The sequence below is a fragment of the Suncus etruscus genome, chromosome 12, assembly GCF_024139225.1.
Source record: "Suncus etruscus isolate mSunEtr1 chromosome 12, mSunEtr1.pri.cur, whole genome shotgun sequence".
Classification (NCBI taxonomy): domain Eukaryota; kingdom Metazoa; phylum Chordata; class Mammalia; order Eulipotyphla; family Soricidae; genus Suncus; species Suncus etruscus.
In genome coordinates, this window is record NC_064859.1 from 23,649,948 (window position 1) to 23,672,978 (window position 23,031).

The following is a 23,031-nucleotide window of genomic DNA, read 5'->3' on the forward strand; positions in this document are numbered from 1 at the left end:
TTTCAAAAAAAATTGAACAAATCTACATATAAACTGCATTCAAATTTTTTACAGAAATAAAAGGCACCCAAAGTACTCAAAATGGATATCTCATTAATGCCAATAGAATACATACTTTTGAACAAAAAACTTAAATTATTATACTCATTGATACTCATTATATCAACTTCAAAATAAGAGTCTCGGGCCCAGAGAGATAGCACAGTGGTATTTGCCTTGCAAGCAGCTGATCCAGGTCCAAAGGTGGTTGGTTCGAATCCTGGTGTCCCTGTGCCTGTCAGGAGCTATTTCTGAGCAGACAGCCAGGAGTAACCCCTGAGCAACGTCGGGTGTGGCCCAAAAACCAAAAAAAAAAAAAAAAAAAAAAAAAAAAACAACCCAAAAACCAAACAAAACAAACAAAACAAAACAAAAAAAAACACACACAAAATAAGAGTCTCAAAAATACCTCCAAGCGCCAGAGAGCTAGCATGGAGGTAAGGCGTTTGCCTTCCATGCAGAAGGATGGTGGTTCGAATCCCGGCATCCCATATGGTGCCCAGTGCCTGCTAGGGGCGATTTTTGAGCATAGAGCCAGGAGTAACCCCTGAGGGCTGCCGGTTGTGACCCAACCCCCCCCCCAAAAAAAACAAACAAACAAAAAAAACCCTCCAAGCTCAAGGTAACCATCTGAACAAAAATATCCTACCTCTTAGTCTAGTACCATCCAAACAAGGTACGCGCTATATGTGCAAAGGATAAACAAAATAAAGTACAAAAAATAAATTACTGATGATCTAAATGAAAGACCATCTTAAAGATACAGTATCCCTCATATTGCTATAAGATGAACAAAGTTCTTATATATTACTTCATTTACAAATCTGCCCTAAAAGGGCCAGAGAGACAGCATGGAGGTAAGGTGTTTTCCTTTCATGCAGAAGGATGGTGGTCCGAATCCTAGCATCCCATATGGTCAGGTCCCCTATACCTGCCAGGGGCGATTTCTGAGCCTAGAGCCAGGAGTAACCCTTGAGCACTGCTGGGTGTGACCCAAAAAACAACAAACAAAAACCCAAATCTGCCCTAAAATTAGTTTGTATCCATATACATCTAATTTTCAAATGACAATGACCAGCAAGACCATTTTCAAAGATCAAGTTTACAAGTGAAAGTTAATAATAAAGAACTAAATATTATTTGATTTAATTGTTTCTACAACTAACTTGGGAAGCTTTATTCAGTGATGTACATTTTTAATTTTCCCTTGAGAAAAATGTTTTTAGTTTCTATTTCAAGAGTACTGCATTTTATCAATAGTAAAAACAAACTATATGTTTTTATCTATAGCCAGTTAACAATTTTGTACTCTGGCTTGTCAACTACCTGAAATAAGTGCATACTAACAGCATAAGTTATGACAAATTCTAAGCTATATCACTGAATCATAGAACTGATGTGGATTGCAAATCAGAAATAACTGCATTTAACTCAGACATATAAACAGAAAACTCAAGAGTCAGGAAGCTTAGAGTTCTCCAGCATTGCCATAATCATGTCTCTGACATTAAATAAACACTATATCAAACACACTGGCAGGTAGTGAATGCCATGATTTATTTGACAATCATTTTTTAATTTATTTATTTTGGTGTCAGGATCAAACCCAGAGTGGGATGCAAAGCAAGTACAAAGCATGCAAAGCAAGTGCTTTTGCACTGAGCAAAAAAACCTAGAAATGTGAACACTAAATTCCTATTTCCAGATTTTCTTTTAAAAATATGATATGGTAATACTGGTATATAATCTTCTATCAACTATCAACAGATGCTAAGAGCATGTCCTGTTGAAAGCAGTTCTACAAACACATACATCACAAGGACACTCTGTATTGTCTTTTAAGAGTCCTCCTCAAGGGTTAGAGAGAGAGCTCAGACAGAAATGCATGCTTGCATACAGAAACACCAGGTTTGATCCCAGGCATAGCACACAAGCAACCCACATCCCCTTCAAAAAAAAAGTTAAGGAACAGGCTCATCTCACTGACAATACTTTCTTTAAACTCAGTTAACAGGACAGACAGGAAAGATTGCTAGAACTCACTGGGCTGAGTGCATACTCTTTGGGAGGTTCCACTTGGTCCCCAAATACTGCTGGGGTAGCTCAAAAACAAGGGAAAAAAGGGGACCAGAGCGGTGGCGCAGAAGTTGGGCATTTGCCTTAAGCGCGCTAACCAAGGACAGACCACTATTTGATTCCCTGGTTTCCCAGATGGTCCCCCAAGCCAGGAGCGGTTTCTGAGCACATACCCAGGAGTAACACCTGAGCCACACACCAGGTGTGGCCCACAACCAAACAAAAAACCCAGAAAAAATAAGTGCAGTAAATAAAACTGCCTTTTTACAACCCCAAGTCTTAATCTCTCTAGTAACAGTATTCTATTAAAAGTATAAAAGCAGTATTCTACTTCTTGAGAGAACAAGTGCTATATACCTATTAAGGTTGGGGAAGGAGGGAGAAGGGAGGCATGGGTGGTAGGAATGGCTGCACTGGTGTAGGAGGGGGTGTTCTTTTTATAACTGAAACCCAACTACAATCATGTTTGTAATCAGGGTGCTTTAATCAAGCTATTATTTAAAAGTAAAAATTAAAACAATGAAAAAAACCTATTAAGCACATTACCAAATGACTATCGGCTTGATTAGTTAGGTCCAGAATCACTGTGTGAAGATAACTATCCATTATCAGAGCTCTTTCCTCCAATGACCTCAAAATACTGTTAATATTTTCTCAGAATAAATTATTTCACTAAGCTACGCAGCTCCTCTCTAAAGTCTTAACCCTGGCTTAGAAATAAACATCATATTCTATAGTTGTTCTTGTTCAGGTTGTAAAAATCTGTTAAGAAACACTATCAGATGCTACTTGGCATGAAAAACATCTGTAATTAATAATTCAGACACACTGGCTATATTTTTTGTTTGTTTTGGGTCACACCCGGCAGCACTCAGGGGACCATATAGGATGCCGGATTCGAACCACCGTCCTCCTGCATGAAAGGCAAAGGCCTCACCTCCATGCTATCTCGCCGGCCCCTGGCTATATTTTTTGTCATCTATGTTCACACTTTTTAAAATCTGCTACAGAAATAAAAGTAGTTTGTGCCACTGTTCATGTTCACAAATCATTTGATCAAGTACTGAAGAATTTTAGTTGCGAGTTTGAGACCTCTGCTATAAATCCAGAATGTTCCCAGTATTTAATTTTCTATATATCAAGAACCTTAATTAGCTCTCAAATACCTAATATTAAGCTCAGACCCTGTAGGGGCCAGAGAAATAATAAAGCAAGTAGGGCAGCCTAAATTCAATCTCTGGCACTGGGATGGTCCTCCAAGCCCCCAGGAGTGATTACTGTACTGAAGAATCAGGAGTTAATCCCTGAGCACCACCAGGTGTGACCTAAAAGCAAAACAAACAATGAAAACAAAGAGAACAGCCTAATCCTGTTAACTAATTTACCAAGGCCTTTTATACTTATTTTTAATAGAAGCATCACACCTTTCCAGTCACCTTTCAACCCATGTGGTCTTTTTTTTCCTTTATTTTGGGGGGGAGGGGATCACACCCGGAAGGCTCAGGGGTTACTCCTGGCTCTGGCATATAAACATCTTTAATAGAGCCTCTAGGTATTAGGTCAGGGGTGGCCAAAATGAATGAGGCTCTTTGCCTCTTATCATTATTTTGTATACTGTGGCTCTTTGCCAAGTTTGGATTTTGTTCGGCTGCTTCTGAGGAGGGACCTCTGAGGAGAGATCTCCGAGTGTGGAGTCCCTTCTCCCAATCCCTCGGAAACAACTGCACGGGCCAGCAGGGGGGGGGGGGGGGGGGAGACGACGACACTCATGTGTCACATGTTGGGTCACATCTTGCCGTTAGTTCTTAGTGTAGAGGACGTAGCACACCCTCACCATCACTGCAGGATTTTGACCCTCACTCAAATGGCAAAATGCAATATGTGTTTAACAGATTATTGTTAAAATTAGATGATTTGTGTGAGTGTTTGTCTGTTTTGGCAGGTCACTGCGTGGTGTGGCTCTCTGACTCTCACAGTTTAAAATTTTGTGTCGAACTTGTTCGCCACCCCTGCTCTATATGCTCAGAAATCGCTCCTGGAGGCTCGGGGGACCATATGGGATGCTGAGATTCAAACTACAACTACCATCCTTCTGTGTCTAAGGCGTCTAAGGCAATCGCCTTACCGCTGTGCTATCTTTTCCGGCCCCAACCCATGCGGTCTTAAAAAAGAATGCCCTTGCTTCTCTATATACTGTTGTTATACTCTATTGTATATGTGTGTGTGTGTGTGTGTGTGCGCATGTGCGCGTGTGTATAGGATACTCTATATAATCTCATCTGAAATATGTGTGTGTGTGTGTGTGTGTGTGTGTGTGTCTTTCCTACAGGATCAATTTAATTCAGTTAGCTACTGTCATTTGGTCTTATATTAGACTACAGAAGTCTTTATATCTTTTTCAGGGGAGGGTGAAAGGAGGGGGACATGAGGGTCACACTTAATCAGTGCTTAAGGGCTCACTTCTGGTGAGCTCTGATACATAGTACTGAGGCTTAAACAGGAGATTGCTGCAAGCAAGGCTTATTAACCACTACCCTATCTCTGTTCCCAAAGAAGCCTTTTCAAATATTTCATTTATTTTTGGCTTGGGGCTCCACGTCCAGTAGGTGCTGGAGTTTACTCTGGCAATGCTCATGGGACCATATGCAATACCAAAAATTAAACCAAAATAAAAGTATATCAGTATGTCTTTCAATTCCATAATAGGTGTTATCAAACCAATAATGCTAACCTAAACTAATAGGAAATGAACTATGAGAAATATTACCTCACTCCCCTGATATGAGTTCTTCAAAAATCACTAACACACACTTGTTATCCTCCACTTTTTTTATTTAGCAGTGTCAGGGATCAAATTCCAGGCTTCACTCATGCAAGACATACACCAATACTCTAGGCTACATTCCTACTCTCCAAATTTTAAAATATTCCTAAGTGTTTTTGTGATTTTCAATGCGACTGTATAACTACTTAAGAGCAACATTTATATTTTGTAGCTATTTCTACCCCCAGCACCAAATAGCCATATATAAAACTAGTAAGTACACCATACAGTAAATACTGGCTAAATAAATATACACTTTCTACTTCACAGATTTTTTTAAGACATGTTATTTTTGTTTATTTTTGGATCACATCCAGCTGCGCTCAGGGGTTACTCCTGGCTCTACGGTCAGAAATTGCTCCTGGCAGGCTCGGGGGACCATATGGGATGCTGGGATTTGAACCACTGTCCTTGTATATGCAAGGCAAACATCCTACCTCCATGCTATCTCTCTGGCCCCAATTATATTTCTTAAATTCATCATTACAATTAGTATTAAAAGTTCAAAACCAAAGGAAAAATATGTACTGTGCCTAGACTTCGGAATACAGAAAATCTAATACCCAATTCAGTACTTTAGTTACTTGTCCCCTTTAATACAGTAAGACAACACTAGATCTCAGTAAATCTCATTAGAGCAGGCTAGACTACTGCTTTCCTTTGCTGAAACACTAACTTTAAGATAAAACTCAACCCTAAAATCATCACTAAAAACTGATGAAAGTTCCTATTAGCTAAACCATAATGAGGGTCCTAAAAGGACAGCAGTAAAAGAAAAAAAAATTAAAAAATTAAGACCTACAGGTTTTTAAGACTATTCAAAGCATATAACCAACATTACAAACAGCCTTAAATCAAACTTCTTTTAGCAGTCCATTCTTTTCCTACCAATTATAAAATTTCTACTCACATTCATAAACAAAAGGAATAGTAATTTTTTTTTTTTTTTTTTTTTTGGTTTTTTTTTTGGGCTACACCCTGTGATGCTCAGGGGTTACTCCTGGCTATGCGCTCAGAAGTTGCTCCTGGCTTCTTGGGGGACCATATGGGACGCCGGGGGATCGAACCGCGGTCCGTCCTAGGCTAGCGCAGGCAAGGCAGGCACCTTACCTCCAGCGCCACCGCCCGGCCCCAGGAATAGTAATTTTTAAGTACAGAATACATGCTTGAAATTTCTATTCAAATTCACCAATTTTTACTGCTAAGCAGTATAGTCAACATTAATTTCCAACATCTGGAAAATACTACTCTCACCTATACTACCATATAAAACAGCTATGGTTTCCTTTATTCTAGAAGATTTTTCTCTTAAATAGCTATCACTATTCACTCCAGTCCCTGAACCAACAGCTGGTCCCAAAATGATTCATCATGATTTAATTTGCTATAAATTATTTTAGGAAGCTTTAAGAATCCTTCTCATGAAATATTTTTAAAGACCTACTCCAGAGACAGAAAATATTTAAATCAACATTAACTGTTTTTAGTTCAAGTTAGACAAAAACATGCAAGCAAGACCACAATATACACTATCTCTTAAAAGTGTATATAGTACAAGCGTTTTATTTCAACTTTTATATTTTATACTACATTTTTAAAAGGTATTTTGCATGTGACATTGTTTTATATGTACACAGATTGTTGTTAAGTAAATTTTATGCACAAACATTCTAGGGTAACTAATCCACAGCTCAAAACAAATGGGCAACCATGTAGTGTGCCCATTCACAGGAACACAGAAAACTTAACATTCATTTCAGTCTACAGGCGAAAGCTACTTATAGTATCACTATCAATGTTGATGTTGCAAATAGAATTAATTTCTGCCATTTCCTTAATGTCTAACACCATCATACACAAAGAACTCAGAGGAAATGTGGGCGCTGAGTATCACCATTATACAATGATCTTTAAAAACACTCACCTTCAAGTGACTACATTCTACGTTACACAGAGAACACAAATGTGGAAATATTCTTGGAGATGCTGCATAGTAATCATTCATCATAGAAGGAGTAGGAAGTCTCTTCATCTTCTGGGTATCAGTCTGTGAAAACTTTGGTAGCCATGATGCTTTCACAATCCCAAATGGAGAACGAAATGTATTGTCAGTCTCAGATCGGTAATTCTTTTTACTTCCTCCTGAAGATCCAAGTACACTAGATGAATTAGACACAGGTTCACGAGGAATTCTATCTTGATGGCTTACAGATGAAATTACCTTTGATGAAAATGGCTGATTTATAGATGGAGGAATCAAGGACTGACTTATTGTCTGATTAACTGATTGGCTAATGGATTGGCTGACAGACTTTACAGGTTCAAGGACTGAGTGTCCTCCAGAAACGTGTAAACCTGACATCTTGTTGGTTGCACTCTCAGCTGAGAAAAAGGACTTTTTATTGGACTCACTGGAAAAGTCCAAGGGTCGAAATACATCTTCAACAGGAAACATAGAATTACAGATCACATTTGGAGTAGGAACAGATGAAGAAATATTCTGCTGTGATTGAAATTCATTCTTGACTTCATCAGTTGGAATTTCAGGATCATAAATACGTACTTCAAGCGGATCTTCTGTGTAGCCATATTTGCTTGCATGCCCATAATCAATCACATTACTTGAAACCGATTCACTGCCGAGGGTTTCTTTGTTTCTGCTCTGAGAAGGTAAATTAGGTAACCGGCGTCCCATTTTTCGCATTCTTATATCCCTTAAAATTAATGGCATGTTTTCAGGTGTTAGCTGTTCATCAGGATAGCGACTCAGTTCTTCTAAATCTTCATTGGATAATCCAAAACTTGCTAAGATACTTGAGGCACTCTCTTTTGTATAGCGGCTCTGCACTTTGGGACTCTGTTCCGTAACTGGTGTCAAAGAACTCTGTTTCACTCCCTCCGATGCAGACAGATTAGCGTCATCGTCCCACCGGCTGCCATGAGGCTTCCCCTTCTTCTGTTGTGCTTCGTGAAAATCCAACTTTTCTTTGGTCAACCTTGGATCAGTTCTATGTTGAGTTACCTGAACATTCATTCTCTGTGGTCCAATGTTCTGATACGATTCGTGGCCAGCAAATCTGTGTGGAATTCCACGGGCTCTCCCTGCTGGGTAAAATCTTGGAAGACCCAAAGATCCAGGCCTCATAAATGGTCCTGGAGGCCTTATCCCAGAAGGGTTAGGCGCTCGAGGCCTCTGCAGTGGAAAGTTCCCTCGAGGATTAAACCTGGGTCTCGACATGGCTATTTTCAAGAAAGCCTGATTTAACAAAGTATAAGGTGGTGCTGAACTATGTGCGGCAACGGCATTCAGCTGCTGAAGAGCCAACTGAGTCTTAATCTGAGCAAAGTGCAAAGGAGATGGGCCCAAAAGAAGTGGGTTTGCAATGCCCAGGTTCAAGGAATTCACAAGTGGTGCGAAATTTTCCAAGAATAACACACAGCTGAAAGTTAAAACACAAATATTAGATCATTTTAACTCAAATTATTTTATGAAGTGGGTTCTACAGCCAGTGTAACTCATACATTTTGAAACAAAACCATGAAACCATTCAGCATTTCTTACAATCTAGAGTAAATGCTTACAGGAATTTCAAACTTCCCAAATACATAACACAAACACAAACCACAGGACAGAGTTCATGTATTTGTGCCGCACTGGGTGCTGTCCTAGGTGCTGAGTGGTAATTAGAATTTCTTTTAAATAATCTTGAAAAACATTGAGATTTCATGCTTACTAGTAATACTAGAAAATAGGTGAAGGCTTTAAAATACTTTAAAAATGCAAACACTTCATATATATTTTATCAAGTGTACAATCAATGAAAATAGAAATTATGAGCTTAAAATTTTAAAAGACTCATTTCTTCAAGACTGTCTTCCTCATAATTGCATTCATAAATTACACATGGCTAATTTTGCCATTAAACAGCTGTTTATAATAAATTTGTCACCACCAATTTAACGACAACATCTGAAAAGGCACGGAATTGGTAAAAATATACAACGTATAACAAAAATCATATGCCTTTCTCTTGGATTTCTTCCATAGGGAGAGCAGAGACAAGTCTTACAGAACATAACAATGATAAACTTTATAAAGCATTATCCATGTTGGTTATGCCACTTCACATCAATGGATTTAACTTCATTCTCATAACCCCTCAGGTACAGAGTTTTATAGAGAAAAGCAGTAAAGCACCAGGAGATTAAGAAATTAAGAGTGGCAAATCTTGAAACTTGCCATTATAATTCATTAACTACATAATAATGCAATCTATATTCTAAGTGTCAATAAATATTAATAACAGTATTCTAAAATACCAAATCAATTTGGTACAATTGTTTAATGCCTAGTCCATGCACAGATAACTCCAGCCCACTCTTCAGAGAAAAAGGTACTTTCGTTTTTGTTCAGGACCATGGTCAGCAGCTACAGGACTTGTGAAGCCATCTGGTCATTTTTATACTTCACAGAAATGCAGATAAGAGCTATTACAGAAACCATCTATTATGCAGCCTATGTGATAAGAATTTTTGGTTCAGTTTACATTTCATCTAAACTTTATTATATATTTTAATAATTTTTGTTTAATGTTAGTAAAATGTTAACTTGGCTGAAAAATAGAACTGATCTGGCCAACAGTTTTTTCCAAACCTTTACATGTAGCTATCACATTTAATCTACGCAACAGAACATTTCCCGTATTTAATGTGTTCACTCAAAACCCACAAATATCTTATTCTTTTTATTCCTTGTTTTATTACTTAAGTCCAACCAAATAGTGAGGAGCTCTATTTCTATAAAATATTTGTTGCAGCTTGTCTTTCTTCTATTCTTCTGTCTCACTTTTCTCTCATAATCAAAACATTAACCCTGCCCAACAGGATTGTATTCCCTGTCAGTCTCTATTATTAAATCTCCTGAATCTTCTAATAAAATACTCCTACTTATAGTGTGCAGCATTTTGAGACTCCAACTTTTTACTATCTTATATTTTTATGTATGTCTGATTTTTTCAGCAATCCAGTGTCAATGCAATGCCTAGTAACAATCTTAAGAATAATCATTGCTGGGGCCGGAGAGATAGCATGGAGGTAGAGCATTTGCCTTGCATGCAGAAGGACGGTGGTTCGAATCCCCACATCCCATATGGTTTCCCAAGCCTGCCAGGAGCAATTTCAGATCGTTGAGCCAGAGCGCTGCTGGGTTTGACCCAAAAGCAAAAAAAAAAAAAAAAGAATAATCATTGCTGAGGACTGAGGGATATAGTAGAGAATTTACTGAGCATGCAGCAGCGGCAGACTTGGCTTAAATCCATGGCTTCCCATCAGGTCCCTGAAATCAACTAGAAGTAGTAATCCCTGAGAACGGAGTCAAGAATAACCCCTGAGCATCACCATGTATAGCCAAAACAAAAATAAACTCCCTGGGCCAAAAGACTGAAAAGCTGGTACCTGATATACTTCTTACAGGGATATATTGCCTACTACACAAACACTGAGGTACCTCGCTGTTTAACAGTGTTTTTATCTTTTTTTTTTTTTTTTTTTGGTTTTTGGGTCACATCGGCAGTGCTCAGGGGTCACTCCTGACTCTACACTCAGAAATTCCTCCTGGCAGGCTTGGGGGACCATATGGGATGCCAAGATTCGAACCACCATCCTTCTGCAGGCAAGGCAAACACCCTACCTCCATGCTCTCTCTCTGGCCCAATTTTTAAATCTTAAACATGATTCCCAAACATAACTTATCAATACATAGGTAGAAGTGTGATTTAATTAATTAGACTTGTAAGTAGCAACCTACTATCAGAACAGTAAGTGTGCCTGTGTGCAAGCAGGTCTGTACCCCTCCTATAAAAATATGCAGCTGCATTATGAAATGGCACTGGAGCAGACCTCAAGAAAAAAAACACCTCTAGGTCAGATGCTATTTACTAAGGCAATTTATATCCAAATTATCTGGAATATTAACAAGTAATATCCAGATAATAACAAATAATATCCAGATCATGTATTTTAATATGTCATATAAATAAAAAGCTTAGTGTTAAATTACATCTTGTTTTACCCAAAACAAAGATCATTCCTGGTTCCTTTGTATCTATTTGTTGACAACTTGGTTTCACCCCAAATCAGAGATTGTCTTACATGTAAACCTGGGGGTCTGGTTCAGGATAGCCTGAGCTATCTGTCATTACTCCCCCCTGGAGTGGTCTCTGTACTTCTGGCAGGCAGCTCACTCTTGATAGGAGGTAGAAGACTGCCAGACTACAAGTATTTCAGCCTAGTTTGAATTATTTTGTGCAGCAACTTTGCTTCACCACGCTCAACTGGGGGCTAGAAATACGGCACATGGGGTGATTTTACAATCACAAACCCAGGCATCCTTTGTGGCACCCTGGTGCAACCTTGGCATGCTCCATGACATCCTGGCAACAACTTGTAAACCAGGGCATTCTTCGTAACACCCTGGTAACAACATAGGACTATGTTTTTCTTGGAACCTAAAAGATTCTTTAGAGGTAAGCAAAACTTAAAGACGCTCTGAAGACAACAGTGGAAAAGTATGACCAAATGCTTCTTGGGAAAGGCCAGCCTGCCCCTATGTAAGCTCAAAGGTTTTTATTTTTATTTCTCCAGCTTTTACCGTTCCTATACAAAATAACAGTCAAAACAACTTTTATAGCTTTTTATTTTTTTATTTGAGAGTTTTCTCCCAAGCTCCACCATATTCTAAAATCCTAGAACTGTGAGACACAGTTCTATTCTGGTGTTATTTATTTCTTTATTTTAGTAAACAAAAAGGGGAATTGGTGGTTTACAACTTACAATTTGTTTCCACCCAAAGATCATCCCTGGCTTCTGGGTTGGGGTTTGTTTTTTTTTTTTTTTTTTTTTTTGGTTTTGAGGCCACACCAGTGATGCTCAGGGATTATTCCTGGCTATGTGCTCAGAAATCACTCCTGGCTTTGGGGACCATATGGAGCACTGAGAGATTGAATCACGGTCCGTCCTAGGTTAGCGTGTGCAAGCCTTGCACCCTGCTCCAGCTTCAATCCCTAGCTTCTTTTTCTGTTAGTTTACATCCATCTATCCATCTTCTCCCCACCCCGCCCCGCCCCTGTGCATATTTCACTATCAGCTGCAGCACCCATTGCTCTAGTAGACCCACTTTCCCTTAGTGTAAATATGGCACTTGGGGCCATTATAGCATAGCTATATTAACACACTGTCATTAAATATCAGTACTAAAAGTATATCTGCCTTTCAGAGACCATCAGAAATACATGAGAAGAATCAAAAGGCTTTTTTTTCTGGGGCTGGAGAGAGAGTGCAGCAGGTAGAAGAACCTAGACCACCTATATCATTAGTTTCAATGTGAAATATCATACAATGAGGATAGAGAATTAAATTAACTGCTGACGCCTCGAGACACCTTTTCCCCTTTACTGCCTAGGCAAATTGAAACTAACTTTCTTATGCAAATACTGGGAAATCTACCTCTATAAGCAAATAAATGTGCTTCAATTCTTTCAATGTATCCTACTACCCTCCTCCAAGAATAAATTTCTTTAATCCTCAAAACAGAGGGTCAGTCATATGCAAAGTATAATTACAGTATTAAACCACTATATTATCTCTCCAGTCCCTTGTTTTAAAGTTTCAGTAATTTTTTTAATCTTCTCTGTGAAAAGTCTAAGGAGCTGTTATAATTTTTCAGGCTTAAAGAAGAGCAAAAAATAATAGAATTAAACTCTTGAAGAACATCAAAAAGCATTTTGAAAATACAGGGGCCAAAGCCATAGTACAGAGGGGAGGGTGCTTGCACTGACAAAGCAAATCCCCAGGACCCTAAATGGTCCCTCAAGCCTGCCAGAAGTAATCCCAGTGTACAAAGCCAAGACGAAGATCCTGAGCACAATCAGAGGTGGCCCAAACTTTTTTTTTAAACCAAAACTTGAGGGCTGCAGAGAGCACAGCTAGGGCATTTGGCTGACCCAGGATGAACCCGGGTTCAATTCCCTGCATCCCATATGCTCTCTGGGCCCTCCAGGAGCAATTTCTGAGCTCAGAGCCAGGAGTAACCTCTGAGCGCCAAAAGATGTAGCCCTAAAAAATAAAGACACTTGAAAACACAACCTAAAATGTTGTTATTATGCTCTAATCATTTTATCCCTCCGAAATATGGCTTTCTTCTCCTTAAAAGTGCCTAATGGAATATAGTAGTGCTTTGGGAGATTGAGGGAGAGGATGGGCAACTCACCAGGCATAACTTGAAGGTTACTCCCGGCTAAGTACTCAGGTACCACCATATCAGTGCTGGTGGCGGTATAGAATATTGTAACACTGAGGAACAATCCAGGTCTCCCCACACATCAAATATGCACTCTAACCTTTACAGCTCTCTTCTTAAAATGGGTGATGTTTCACTGGGTGCAACTGGTGGGCAATTTCTTTAGGCTTATTATTTTTTTTTTTTTTTTTGGTTCTTGGACCACACCCGGCAGTGCTCAGGGGTTTCTCCTGGCTGTTTGCTCAGAAACAGCTCCTGGCAGGCACGGGGGACCATATGGGACACCGGGATTCAAACCAACCACCTTTGGTCCTGGATCGGCTGCTTGCAAGGCAAACGCCACTGTGCTATCTCTCCGGGCCCATTGGCTTAAAATTTTTAGGGAGCACTGAGATTTTTCTGGCAAGGGAGTGGTAGGCCAAATAGGTTTGGGAACCTTTGCTTTGAACCATCTTCTGGCCATTTTAAACCATTAATCCCTTTCTTTATCACTACTTTAAGAACTCAGCTTTCAGTTGTGCTTTTTGTTTGTTTTTGTGTGGAGGCTATCCACGGTGACACTCAGGTAACTCCTGGCTCTGCACTCAGGAATTACGCCTGGTGTGCATAGGGGATCCTATGGGATGGATGGGATCTAATCCAGGAGGGCTGCAAACACCTACCTGCTGAACTCCTCATTCCTCTACTTATGCTTTTAAAATAATTTCTAATTTAGGTTCAGCACTGGGATTCACCAGTAAAACATGTCATTAGTGCTTGAGATTTGGTGTGTGTGTGTGTATATATATATATATATATATATATATATATATATATATATATATATATATATATATATATATATATATCTGGTGCTGCATCAACAAAAAATAATTTTGCTGGTTATTTTTTTAAATATTGAGGTTTTTAAAGCAACATTTCTTTTCTTTTCTTTTTTTTTTTGGTTTTTGAGCCACACCTGGTGACGCTCAGGGGTTACTCCTGGCTATGCGCTCAGAAATCGCTCCTGGCTTGGGAGACCATATGGGATGGTGGGGGGATTGAACCAAGGTCCATCCTAGGTCAGCTGCGTACAAGGCAAATGCCCTACTGCTGCGACACCACTCCAGCCCCAGATTAGTCACTTTTTTTTTTCCAGTTTTTGGGTCACACACCCAGCAGCGCACAGGGGTTCCTCCAGGCTCTATGCTCAGAAATTGCTCCTGGCAGGCTCGGGAGACCTTATGGGATGCCGGGATTCCAACCACCGTCCTTCTGCATGCAAGGCAAACACCCTACCTCCATGCTATCTCTCCGGCCCAGATTAAAGAATTTTTGGAGGGTTTTTGGGCCACACCGGTTTGACGCTCAGGGGTTACTCCTGGCTATGCGCTCAGAAATCGCCCCTGGCTTGGGGACCATATGGGACACCGAACCGCGGTCCATCCTGCGCTAGCAAGGCAGACACCTTACCTCTAGCGCCACCTTCCCGGTCCCCAGATTAAAGAATTTTAATCAAGTTAAAAGTTATTGCATATAACAAATGTAGTAGGACTATAAACGATTACTAGAAAACAAACTAGGTTATAAAGCAGAGTAAGTGCAACCTTTTATCAAATAATCCAGTTTTGGTTTATTTTTTTATTGTTGTGCCACACCCTGTAATGCTCAGGGGTTACTCCTGGCTATGAGCCCAGAAATTGTTTCTGGCATGGGGGACCATATGGGACACCAAGATTCAAACCACCTTCCGTTCTGGATCAGCTGCATGCAAGGCAAACGCCCTTCTGTACAGCTGTGCTAACGCTCTGGCCCCAATAATTCAGTTTTGTTTTGTTTTGTTTTGTTTTTCAAAAAAATTCTGTGGGACTGGAGCAATGGGTGGTACAGTGCATAGGTAGTTTGCCTTGCACATGGTTGAGCCAAGTTCAATTCTTAGCACCCTCCATATGGTCTCCATGTCGACCAGGAGTAATACTTGACTGCAAAAGCCAAGAGTAAGTCCTAAGCATCCCCTAGTGTTGCTCAAAAACAAAAGCAAACAACAATAAAGTCAAAAATCCTATGTGAAGTAGGAACAAACTCATTTGAAAAAAAAAAAGTTAATAACCAACCTTTTGTTTTGTTGTTTGTTTTGGGGCTACACCCGGTGACACTCGGGGGTTACTCCTGGCTATGTGCTCAGAAATCGCTACAGCTTGGGGGACCATATGGGACACCAGGGATTGAACCGTGGTTCATTCTAGGTCAGACATGTGCAATCCTACCCGCTGTGCCACAGCTCCAACCCAGGGCCCAATCTTTTAATTCCAACTCCTCCACTTGTTATATATACTGAGTCAAAAAGAACCAGAAGTATGGTTTCAAGAAACTAAAAGGTGCTGCATACTATATTCATTGTAGCACTATTTACAATAGCCAGAATCTGGAAACAAACCAGATGCCCAACAACCGATGAGTGGCTAAAGAAACTGTGGTACATATACACAGTGGAATACAACACAGCCATCAGGAGATGAAGTCATGAAATTTTTCTACACATGGAAGGACATGGAAATTATTATGCTGAGTGAAATGAATCAGAGGGAGAGACACAGAATAGCCTCACTCATCTTTGAGATTTAAGAAAAATAAACGACAGTACTGTAATAATACCCAGAGACAAGAGAGATGAGGGCTGGCAGGACCAGTCCATGATATGAAGCTTACCACAATGCACAATTAGAGAAATAGTTGCACCAACAATTGAGATGAGGTCTGGAAGGGGAAACCCACTATATGAAACTAACCAGAAAGAGTGGTGAGTTCAGTTAGAGAAATAACTACACTGACAACTACCATGACAATGGTCATGAGAGAAATAGAATGTCTTGAATTCAGGCAAAGGTGGAGGAGGAAGAGGGAGGGCATAGGTGATGGGAATGTTGCCCTGGAGAAGGGAGGGATGTTCTTTTCTTTTATATATAACTAAACCCAACTACAAACATGCTTGTAATCATGATGGGGTTGGAGTGATAGCACAGCGGTAGGGTGTTTGCCTTGTACACGGCTGATCCAAGAAGGATCTGGTTTGATTCCTCCTGTCCTATATGGTCCCCTAAACCAGGAGCCATTTCTGAGCGCAGAGCCAGAAATAACCCCTCAGCATCACTGGTTATGAACCAAAAAGCAAAACAAACAAACAAACAAAAAAAAACACAATCTTGGGGCCGGGAAGGTGGCGCTAGAGGTAAGGTGTCTGCCTTACAAGCGCTAGCCAAGGAACGGACCGCGGTTCGATCCCCCGGCGTCCCATATGGTCCCCCCAAGCCAGGGGCGATTTCTGAGCACATAGCCAGGAGTAACCCCTGAGCTCAAACGGGTGTGGCCCAAAAACCAAAAAAAAAAAAAAAAAAAAAAAAAACACAATCTCAAAAAATCAGGTAAATAACTGCGGTGAAAATGCTGAACTAGAAGTGACATAGGGACAAGAAAGAAGATCATGGGTTCTTCTGTGGGGGTTGTGCAGTAATTGTACTCCAATATCAGAAACTTAAATATTAGTGTAACCCTAATACCTAAACTATAATACACATCTTAAAAAACAAATAATTAAATCAACAATTATGAATAACAAAAATAGTGTTTTTTGAATGAACTATCAAAAGGCTCCTCAAAAGATGATTAAGGTGGGCCAGAGAGATAACATGGAGGTAAGGCATTTGCCTTGCATGCAAAAGGATGGTGGTTCGAACTCCAGCATCCCATATGATCCCCCGAGCCTGCCAGGGGTGATTTCTGAACATAGAGCCAGGAGTAACCCCTGAGCGCTGCCGGGTGTGACCCAAAAACGAAAAACCATAAAAAAAATAAAATAAATAAAATAAAATAAAAAGATGATTGAGGTGCTTGTCTTATGTTCTAGCATAGGAACCCATAATGTCTGACCACTAAATATGGCCCCAAAACTATAAAATGGTTTCTAAAGCTTAATATTTAAAACAAGACCACTAAAAACGGAAACACAATAACAAAGTTCAATCCTAAGCATTTTGACCTTTTACTGAATCATGTTCATTGCCTAACTAATTCACAGTCAACCCATTGTGCAATCTACAATAATCTGATCTTTGGGTAAAATTCCAGTGATCTGAAGATACCCACACTCCTAGGAGAGAAGCCAATGAATGACTTCACATGCAAAACTGGTGAACTCCCATAAGAAAGATTTAACACTAAAGTAGCATGGCTAATAAAGTGGACCTTGGAGCCTGAAAACAGCATAGTGGGAGTGGTCCAAAAACCAAATAAACAAAAAATGGGAAATTTACAAAAGGTACTTGGCAGGTGAAATAGAAATTGACTTAATATACATATGCATGTCTACGTATAAGACAAAAAACTGGGTAAATTAAATATTTGTTTTGGGAGTGATAAAAATTTTTCTCTAGCTTAAAGAGGGAGCAGGGAATGACAGCACAGAGGGGAGGGAGTTTGCCTTGCACACTGCAGACCCGGGACAGACCTGGATCCCTGGCATCCCATGTGGTCCCCAGCCTGCCAGGAGCGATTTCTGAGTGCAGAGCCAGAAATACCCACTGAGGGACACTGGGTATGGTCGAAAAATCAAACAACAACAACAAAGCCTAAATAGCTTAATTTTAAATTCTTTTTTTGTTTTGTTTTGTTTTGTTTATGGGTCACACCTTATGTAGTTCATAGTTATCCTAGCTCTACACTCAGAAATCCGCTCCTGGCAGGCTCAGTGAACCATAAAGGATACCAAATGATTGAACGCGGTGTGGGCCACGCGGTGTGGGCCACGTGCAAGGCAAACGTCCCACCTGCTGTGCTATTGCTTCGGCCTACGAAATTTTAATTCTAAATATATGATTGAATTAATATGGGATCTGCTCTAATATAATAAAGAGAGGGCAGCAGATGTAGCTCAAAGGGTTGAGTACAAGTTTTGCAGGCAGGAGGCCAAGGTGCAATCCCTGGGGCACCATATAGTCCCCATACCACCACAAGGAGCAACGTAGAGCTAGGAGTAGTCCTAGAACACAATGTTAACCCCAAACCAAAATAACTAAATAAATGAATAACAGGAAGAGAATAGAGATATGGTCATAGTTTGCAACTGAAGCAAGAGGATTGATACATTTTAATTCTCTCTGTTCTTGTGTTTCATTTTTTTTTCTGTAAATAAAATGTTTTCAGGAGGGCTAGAGAAAGGACAGAATGGTAGGGCACTTGCCTTGCCCTTGACCAACCTGGTTCAATCCCTTCCAACAATGCCAGATTTAATTCTTGAGTACAGAGCCAAGATTAAGCCAGATGTGGCCCAAAAACAAAACCAAAAATAAAAAATTTTTTGAGAAAAAAAATTTAGGTATTTTCCATTAGTTGCTAATCTCCAATGTACCATAATTGTCCTACTTTTGTTTTCAACTAAAATTCTCTCGATCACGGACTATCTAATTCAGAACAGGTACTAGGGCAGATACACAAATGAACATTCACAAACACATATAAAGCCACTACAATTACTTTAAGTGAGAGGCATATAAAGTTTATACACAAAAATATTTAATAAAGAATTGGATCTTTCAGCTTAAAATTTCTATTACAATGATTTCTTTTTTTTTTCTTTTTCTTTTTTTTTTTTTTTTTTTTTTTTTTTAGTTTTTGGGTCACACCCGGCAGTGCTCAGGGGTTACTCCTGGCTGTCTGCTCAGAAATAGCTCCTGGCAGGCACGGGGGACCATATGGGACACCGGGATTCGAACCAACTACCTTTGGTCCTGGATCAGCTGCTTGCAAGGCAAACGCCGCTGTGCTATCTCTCAGGACCCCAATGATTTCCTTTTAAAACCTTTTAATTGGGGCCGGAGAGATAGCATGGAGGTAAGGCGTTTGCCTCTCATGCAGGAGGTCATCGGTTCGAATCCCGGCGTCCCATATATGGTCCTCCCGTGCCTGCCAGGAGCAATTTCTGAGCCTGGAGCCAGGAATAACCCCTGAGCACTGCCGGGTGTGACCCAAAAACCACAAAAAAAAAAAAAAAAAAAAAAAAAAAATACTTTTAATTAGGAAGAAATGTTTCTTCCACTACAATTCCCCATGCTGCTGGAGATACTGTATAACAGATACTTGCCATGTGGTAAGCCTAGGTTCCATAGCATCATAAACTCCCATGGACACACCAGGAGTGATCCCAGGGTACCATCGAGTATGACCCAAGCCCACCCACCCCCAACAAAAGAAGAAAAATTGCCTAAGAAGCTAAAACACTGTAGGCAAAATTATCAGGTCATTTGAATTAAGGGATAGGGGCTTTCCATACACGCTCACATAATCCTAATAATTGCAAAAAATACAAGTACCTCTGCAAATATGAAGACTTTGCACACACACACACACACACACACACGCACGCACACACACTGTAATAACTCAATAACATACCAAGTCTCCCTTACAAAGGCTGAGAAAAAGGATGAAGGATGTGAATTCAGATCTTTTAATTCCAAAGCCTATATTCATTCTCCTTCTCTCCTTCCCTACCCTACCTCCCCCCCCCCACTCTCTCCTCTCACCCTTTGTGCCATACCCAACAGCACTCAGGGGCTACTCTGGCAGGATTGGGGAACCACGTAGAATCCTGGGGATCACACCCAGGTCGGCCACGTGCAAGGCAAACTCCCTACTCGCTGTGTTATCACTCTGGGCCCTCTTTCTCATTTTCTTCCACGGTATAAAAAAACAGAAACCACTTTCTTATGAACACTAAGAAGAAGAACTTTCATTCAGGACAGCGTCCATCCTAGCAGTCAATCAGAGCATTCAGGCGTATTGTTTTTTAATTGACCAGAGAATGTGCCATGCACAGCATCTACTCCGTATACCTGTTATACAGATAACAGGACACAAGGTCCCAAAATAGCTCAAGTTCAGTTCACGAATAAATCGAGGCTGAGAACAGTCAGAACGAATGAGAGCTTGTTTTTCCAACTTCCTAAAAGAGGATCTTTTAGGCCTTCCTTGCTACCAACACGTACCACCACCACCACCACCGTCACGAAAAGGACCAGTCAAGCCTATGTTTAAAATAACGTCAGGCTCCCCCTTTATTCACAAGCACGAGTGACAAGAGTGTGCGAATACAAGGTATATCAAAATGTCAGATTTTAAGGAGAGAAAAAATAAAAAAGCAACAGCGGGCCTATTTCTCCCAGGATGCCTAAAGGCCTGGCAACCAAATGCTAAACGTCTTCAAGGCTGCTGGGAGCCGACAAGAAGCGTTGGATCATCATCATGCTAAATCAATTCTGCGCAGAGCAAACGTAAATAGATAAGACATAGCAGGCTATGTATGCATGGGGTGCTTTTGATTTTTCTGTTCCCCCTGATCCTTCAAAGTTCGCCGCACATCCCTGACGAAGGGGTTGCAATCAACCCTGTAACGAGAGAGAGGGAGAGAGATACCTGGGCGAAAACGAGGGATTTTGGGGTGTGCCACAGTTCCAAGGGCTGGTGCAGAGAAAAGAATTGGAATCCGGACCCCCTGCGGGGAGAGTTCGCGGCGCGCCGGGCCCGCGATCCCCGGGGCTCGGGATGCTCTGCCGGCCGGAAGACCCCAGCGAGCGAGCGAGGGAGCGAGCGCGTCGCGGGCAATCCGGCCCCTGGGCCGCGGCCAAGGCCTCCCCGGACCCTGCCCCTCCCCTCCCCTCCCTCGGGGCCCCGCCGCGCCTCCCCCGCGCGGCCCGCACGGTCCCGACCGGCGCTGCCCGGCTCGGCCCGGCTCAGCCCCGCGCCGCGCTCGCTCCCTCCCCCCCCCCCGCCCGGGGTCCGCGCCGCCTCCACTCGCCCCCGCCGCCCGACGGCCCGCCGCCATTTTGTGCGCAGCCGCTGCGACACATACAATAGTCGCCCGGGTTCTCGCCGCCGAGGCGAGGCGAGGCGGCGAGGCCCCGCGCCTCGGACTGCCCCCTCTTCGGCCTGGGGTCCCCGCGCGGCAGCCGCGTCCTACCTAGGCCCCCGCCGCTCGCCGCCGGCTCCCAGGGGCGCCCCTCTCGGCCCGGCGCTCAGCCTCCAGCCAGGGTCGACGCCGGAGAGGCCGCCGCCTCCGAGCAGCTGCACGCATGCGCGGACGGGACGCGAGGCCGGGCCCGGCCGAGGCGAGGCGAGGCGAGCCGTCGGCGGCGGCGGCCGGCGCATGCGTATCGCGGACGTCGGTGATCCCGAGGGGCGGGCTAGGGCGAGAGGAGCGGGAGTCCCTGCAGGGGGCGCTCGAGGACGCAAAGTTCCCGGTTTTCGGCAGCCCGGGTCTGGCTGGCATGGATGGCTTCTACATCAGAGGCATCCTTTGAAACTTGGATTATTTTATAGAGGATAAGCATACTACCTTATTAGTATAGTATAGAAGTCCAAAAAAAAAATAATACCAGTCCTCCTCCCTGACTGATTACCTTAGATAATAAATAGGTTAAATAAACAGGTTAGTTGTGTGTGTGTGTGTGTGTGTGTGTGTGTGTGTGTGTGTGCGCGCGCGCGCGCGCGCGCACTCGGCAGTGCTCAGGGATTATTCCTGGCTCCAGGCTCAGAAATTGCTCCTGGCAGGCACGGGGGACCATATGGGACGCCGGGATTCGAACCGATGACCTCCTGCATGAAAGGCAAACGCCTTACCTCCATGCTATCTCTCCGGCCCCAACAGGTTACTTCTTGATGCCAATAAATGGTATGGTTAATATGTGGCTTTTTTTTTTAACAAAAAAACTAAAACTTTAAAAATAAAAGTGTTACTGATGGTTTCTTTCTGATTAATTTAAATTTTTGTTCTGTTTTGTTTGGAGGCCACACCTAGCTAAGCTCAGGAGTTACTCCTGGCTCTGCAGTCAGGAATCACTCCTGACCATGCAGAATGTGCTGGAGACTGAAGCCAGGTTGGCTTTGTGCAAGGCAAACGTCCTACCTGCTGTGTCCACTCTGGCCCCTCGTCTTATCTTTCTTTCATTCCTCTTTCTAGCTATGATGTGATGTAATATGAGAGCCACTCAAGATGTCAAAGAAAAAATTGCCTGTGTGGTTGGAATTTGTTCTTGTTTGGGGTCACATGCAATGCTGGAGGGAAGTAGGGTGCTTGGGTTCTTTGTTGAGGGATTGGGAGAAACCACACAGCTACCAGGCCTGCAGTCCCTGAACCCAAATATTTGCTTCAGTCTCTTGACCCATCTCTGGCCCTATGATAGGAAATATTTTGGTTTGGTTTGGGGCCACAGACTTACTCTTGGCTCTGTGCTCAGGGCCTCCCCTGGCAGGTCTCAGGACCATATGGGGAACTGGTGTATAACCAGATCTAAAAGCTTAAGCTCTTCTTACTGTGCATAGCTCCAGATGTCTCCCCTATAGGATTTTTATTGTCCTTTTTCTTTTTTATATAGTCAAGTTAAATTACAAAGTTACTCATGATTAGGTTTCAGGTATACAATGTGCAACACCAGTGTCTACTTCCCTTCACCAATCTTAGCACCCCGCCATTTACCTCTCACCAGTCTGCTTCTACATGAAGCACTTTGTGTATGTATATATACATATATATGTATATACACATATATACACACATTTTTTTGCACTGGTTTACTGTACTGTTGTTACTGATAGGGTTTCAAAAATGACACTTTACCAGCTTTCAGTACCACCACCTCCTCCTGATTGAACTCTTTGAGACTTCATTGAAGTTTGATAGTAGTTAATAGGTTCTCAAGTTACACTAGGACACCAACAAATAAACCCAATCAGTGGGGTAGCGACTCCTAACATCTTAGCCACTGAC

At 41.8% G+C, this 23,031-nt stretch overlaps 1 protein-coding gene across 1 annotated transcript in view; it reads right to left on the reverse strand.

The window, feature by feature from the left end:
• Positions 1-23,031, reverse strand: part of ZNF638 (zinc finger protein 638) — a 121,057-nt gene that overhangs the window by 61,131 nt on the left and 36,895 nt on the right. The window contains exon 2 of the mRNA XM_049785138.1: positions 6,864-8,379. Coding sequence (XP_049641095.1) covers positions 6,864-8,177 — 1,314 coding nt within the window. The 5' untranslated portion in view covers positions 8,178-8,379. The remainder of the gene's footprint in view (positions 1-6,863; positions 8,380-23,031) is intronic.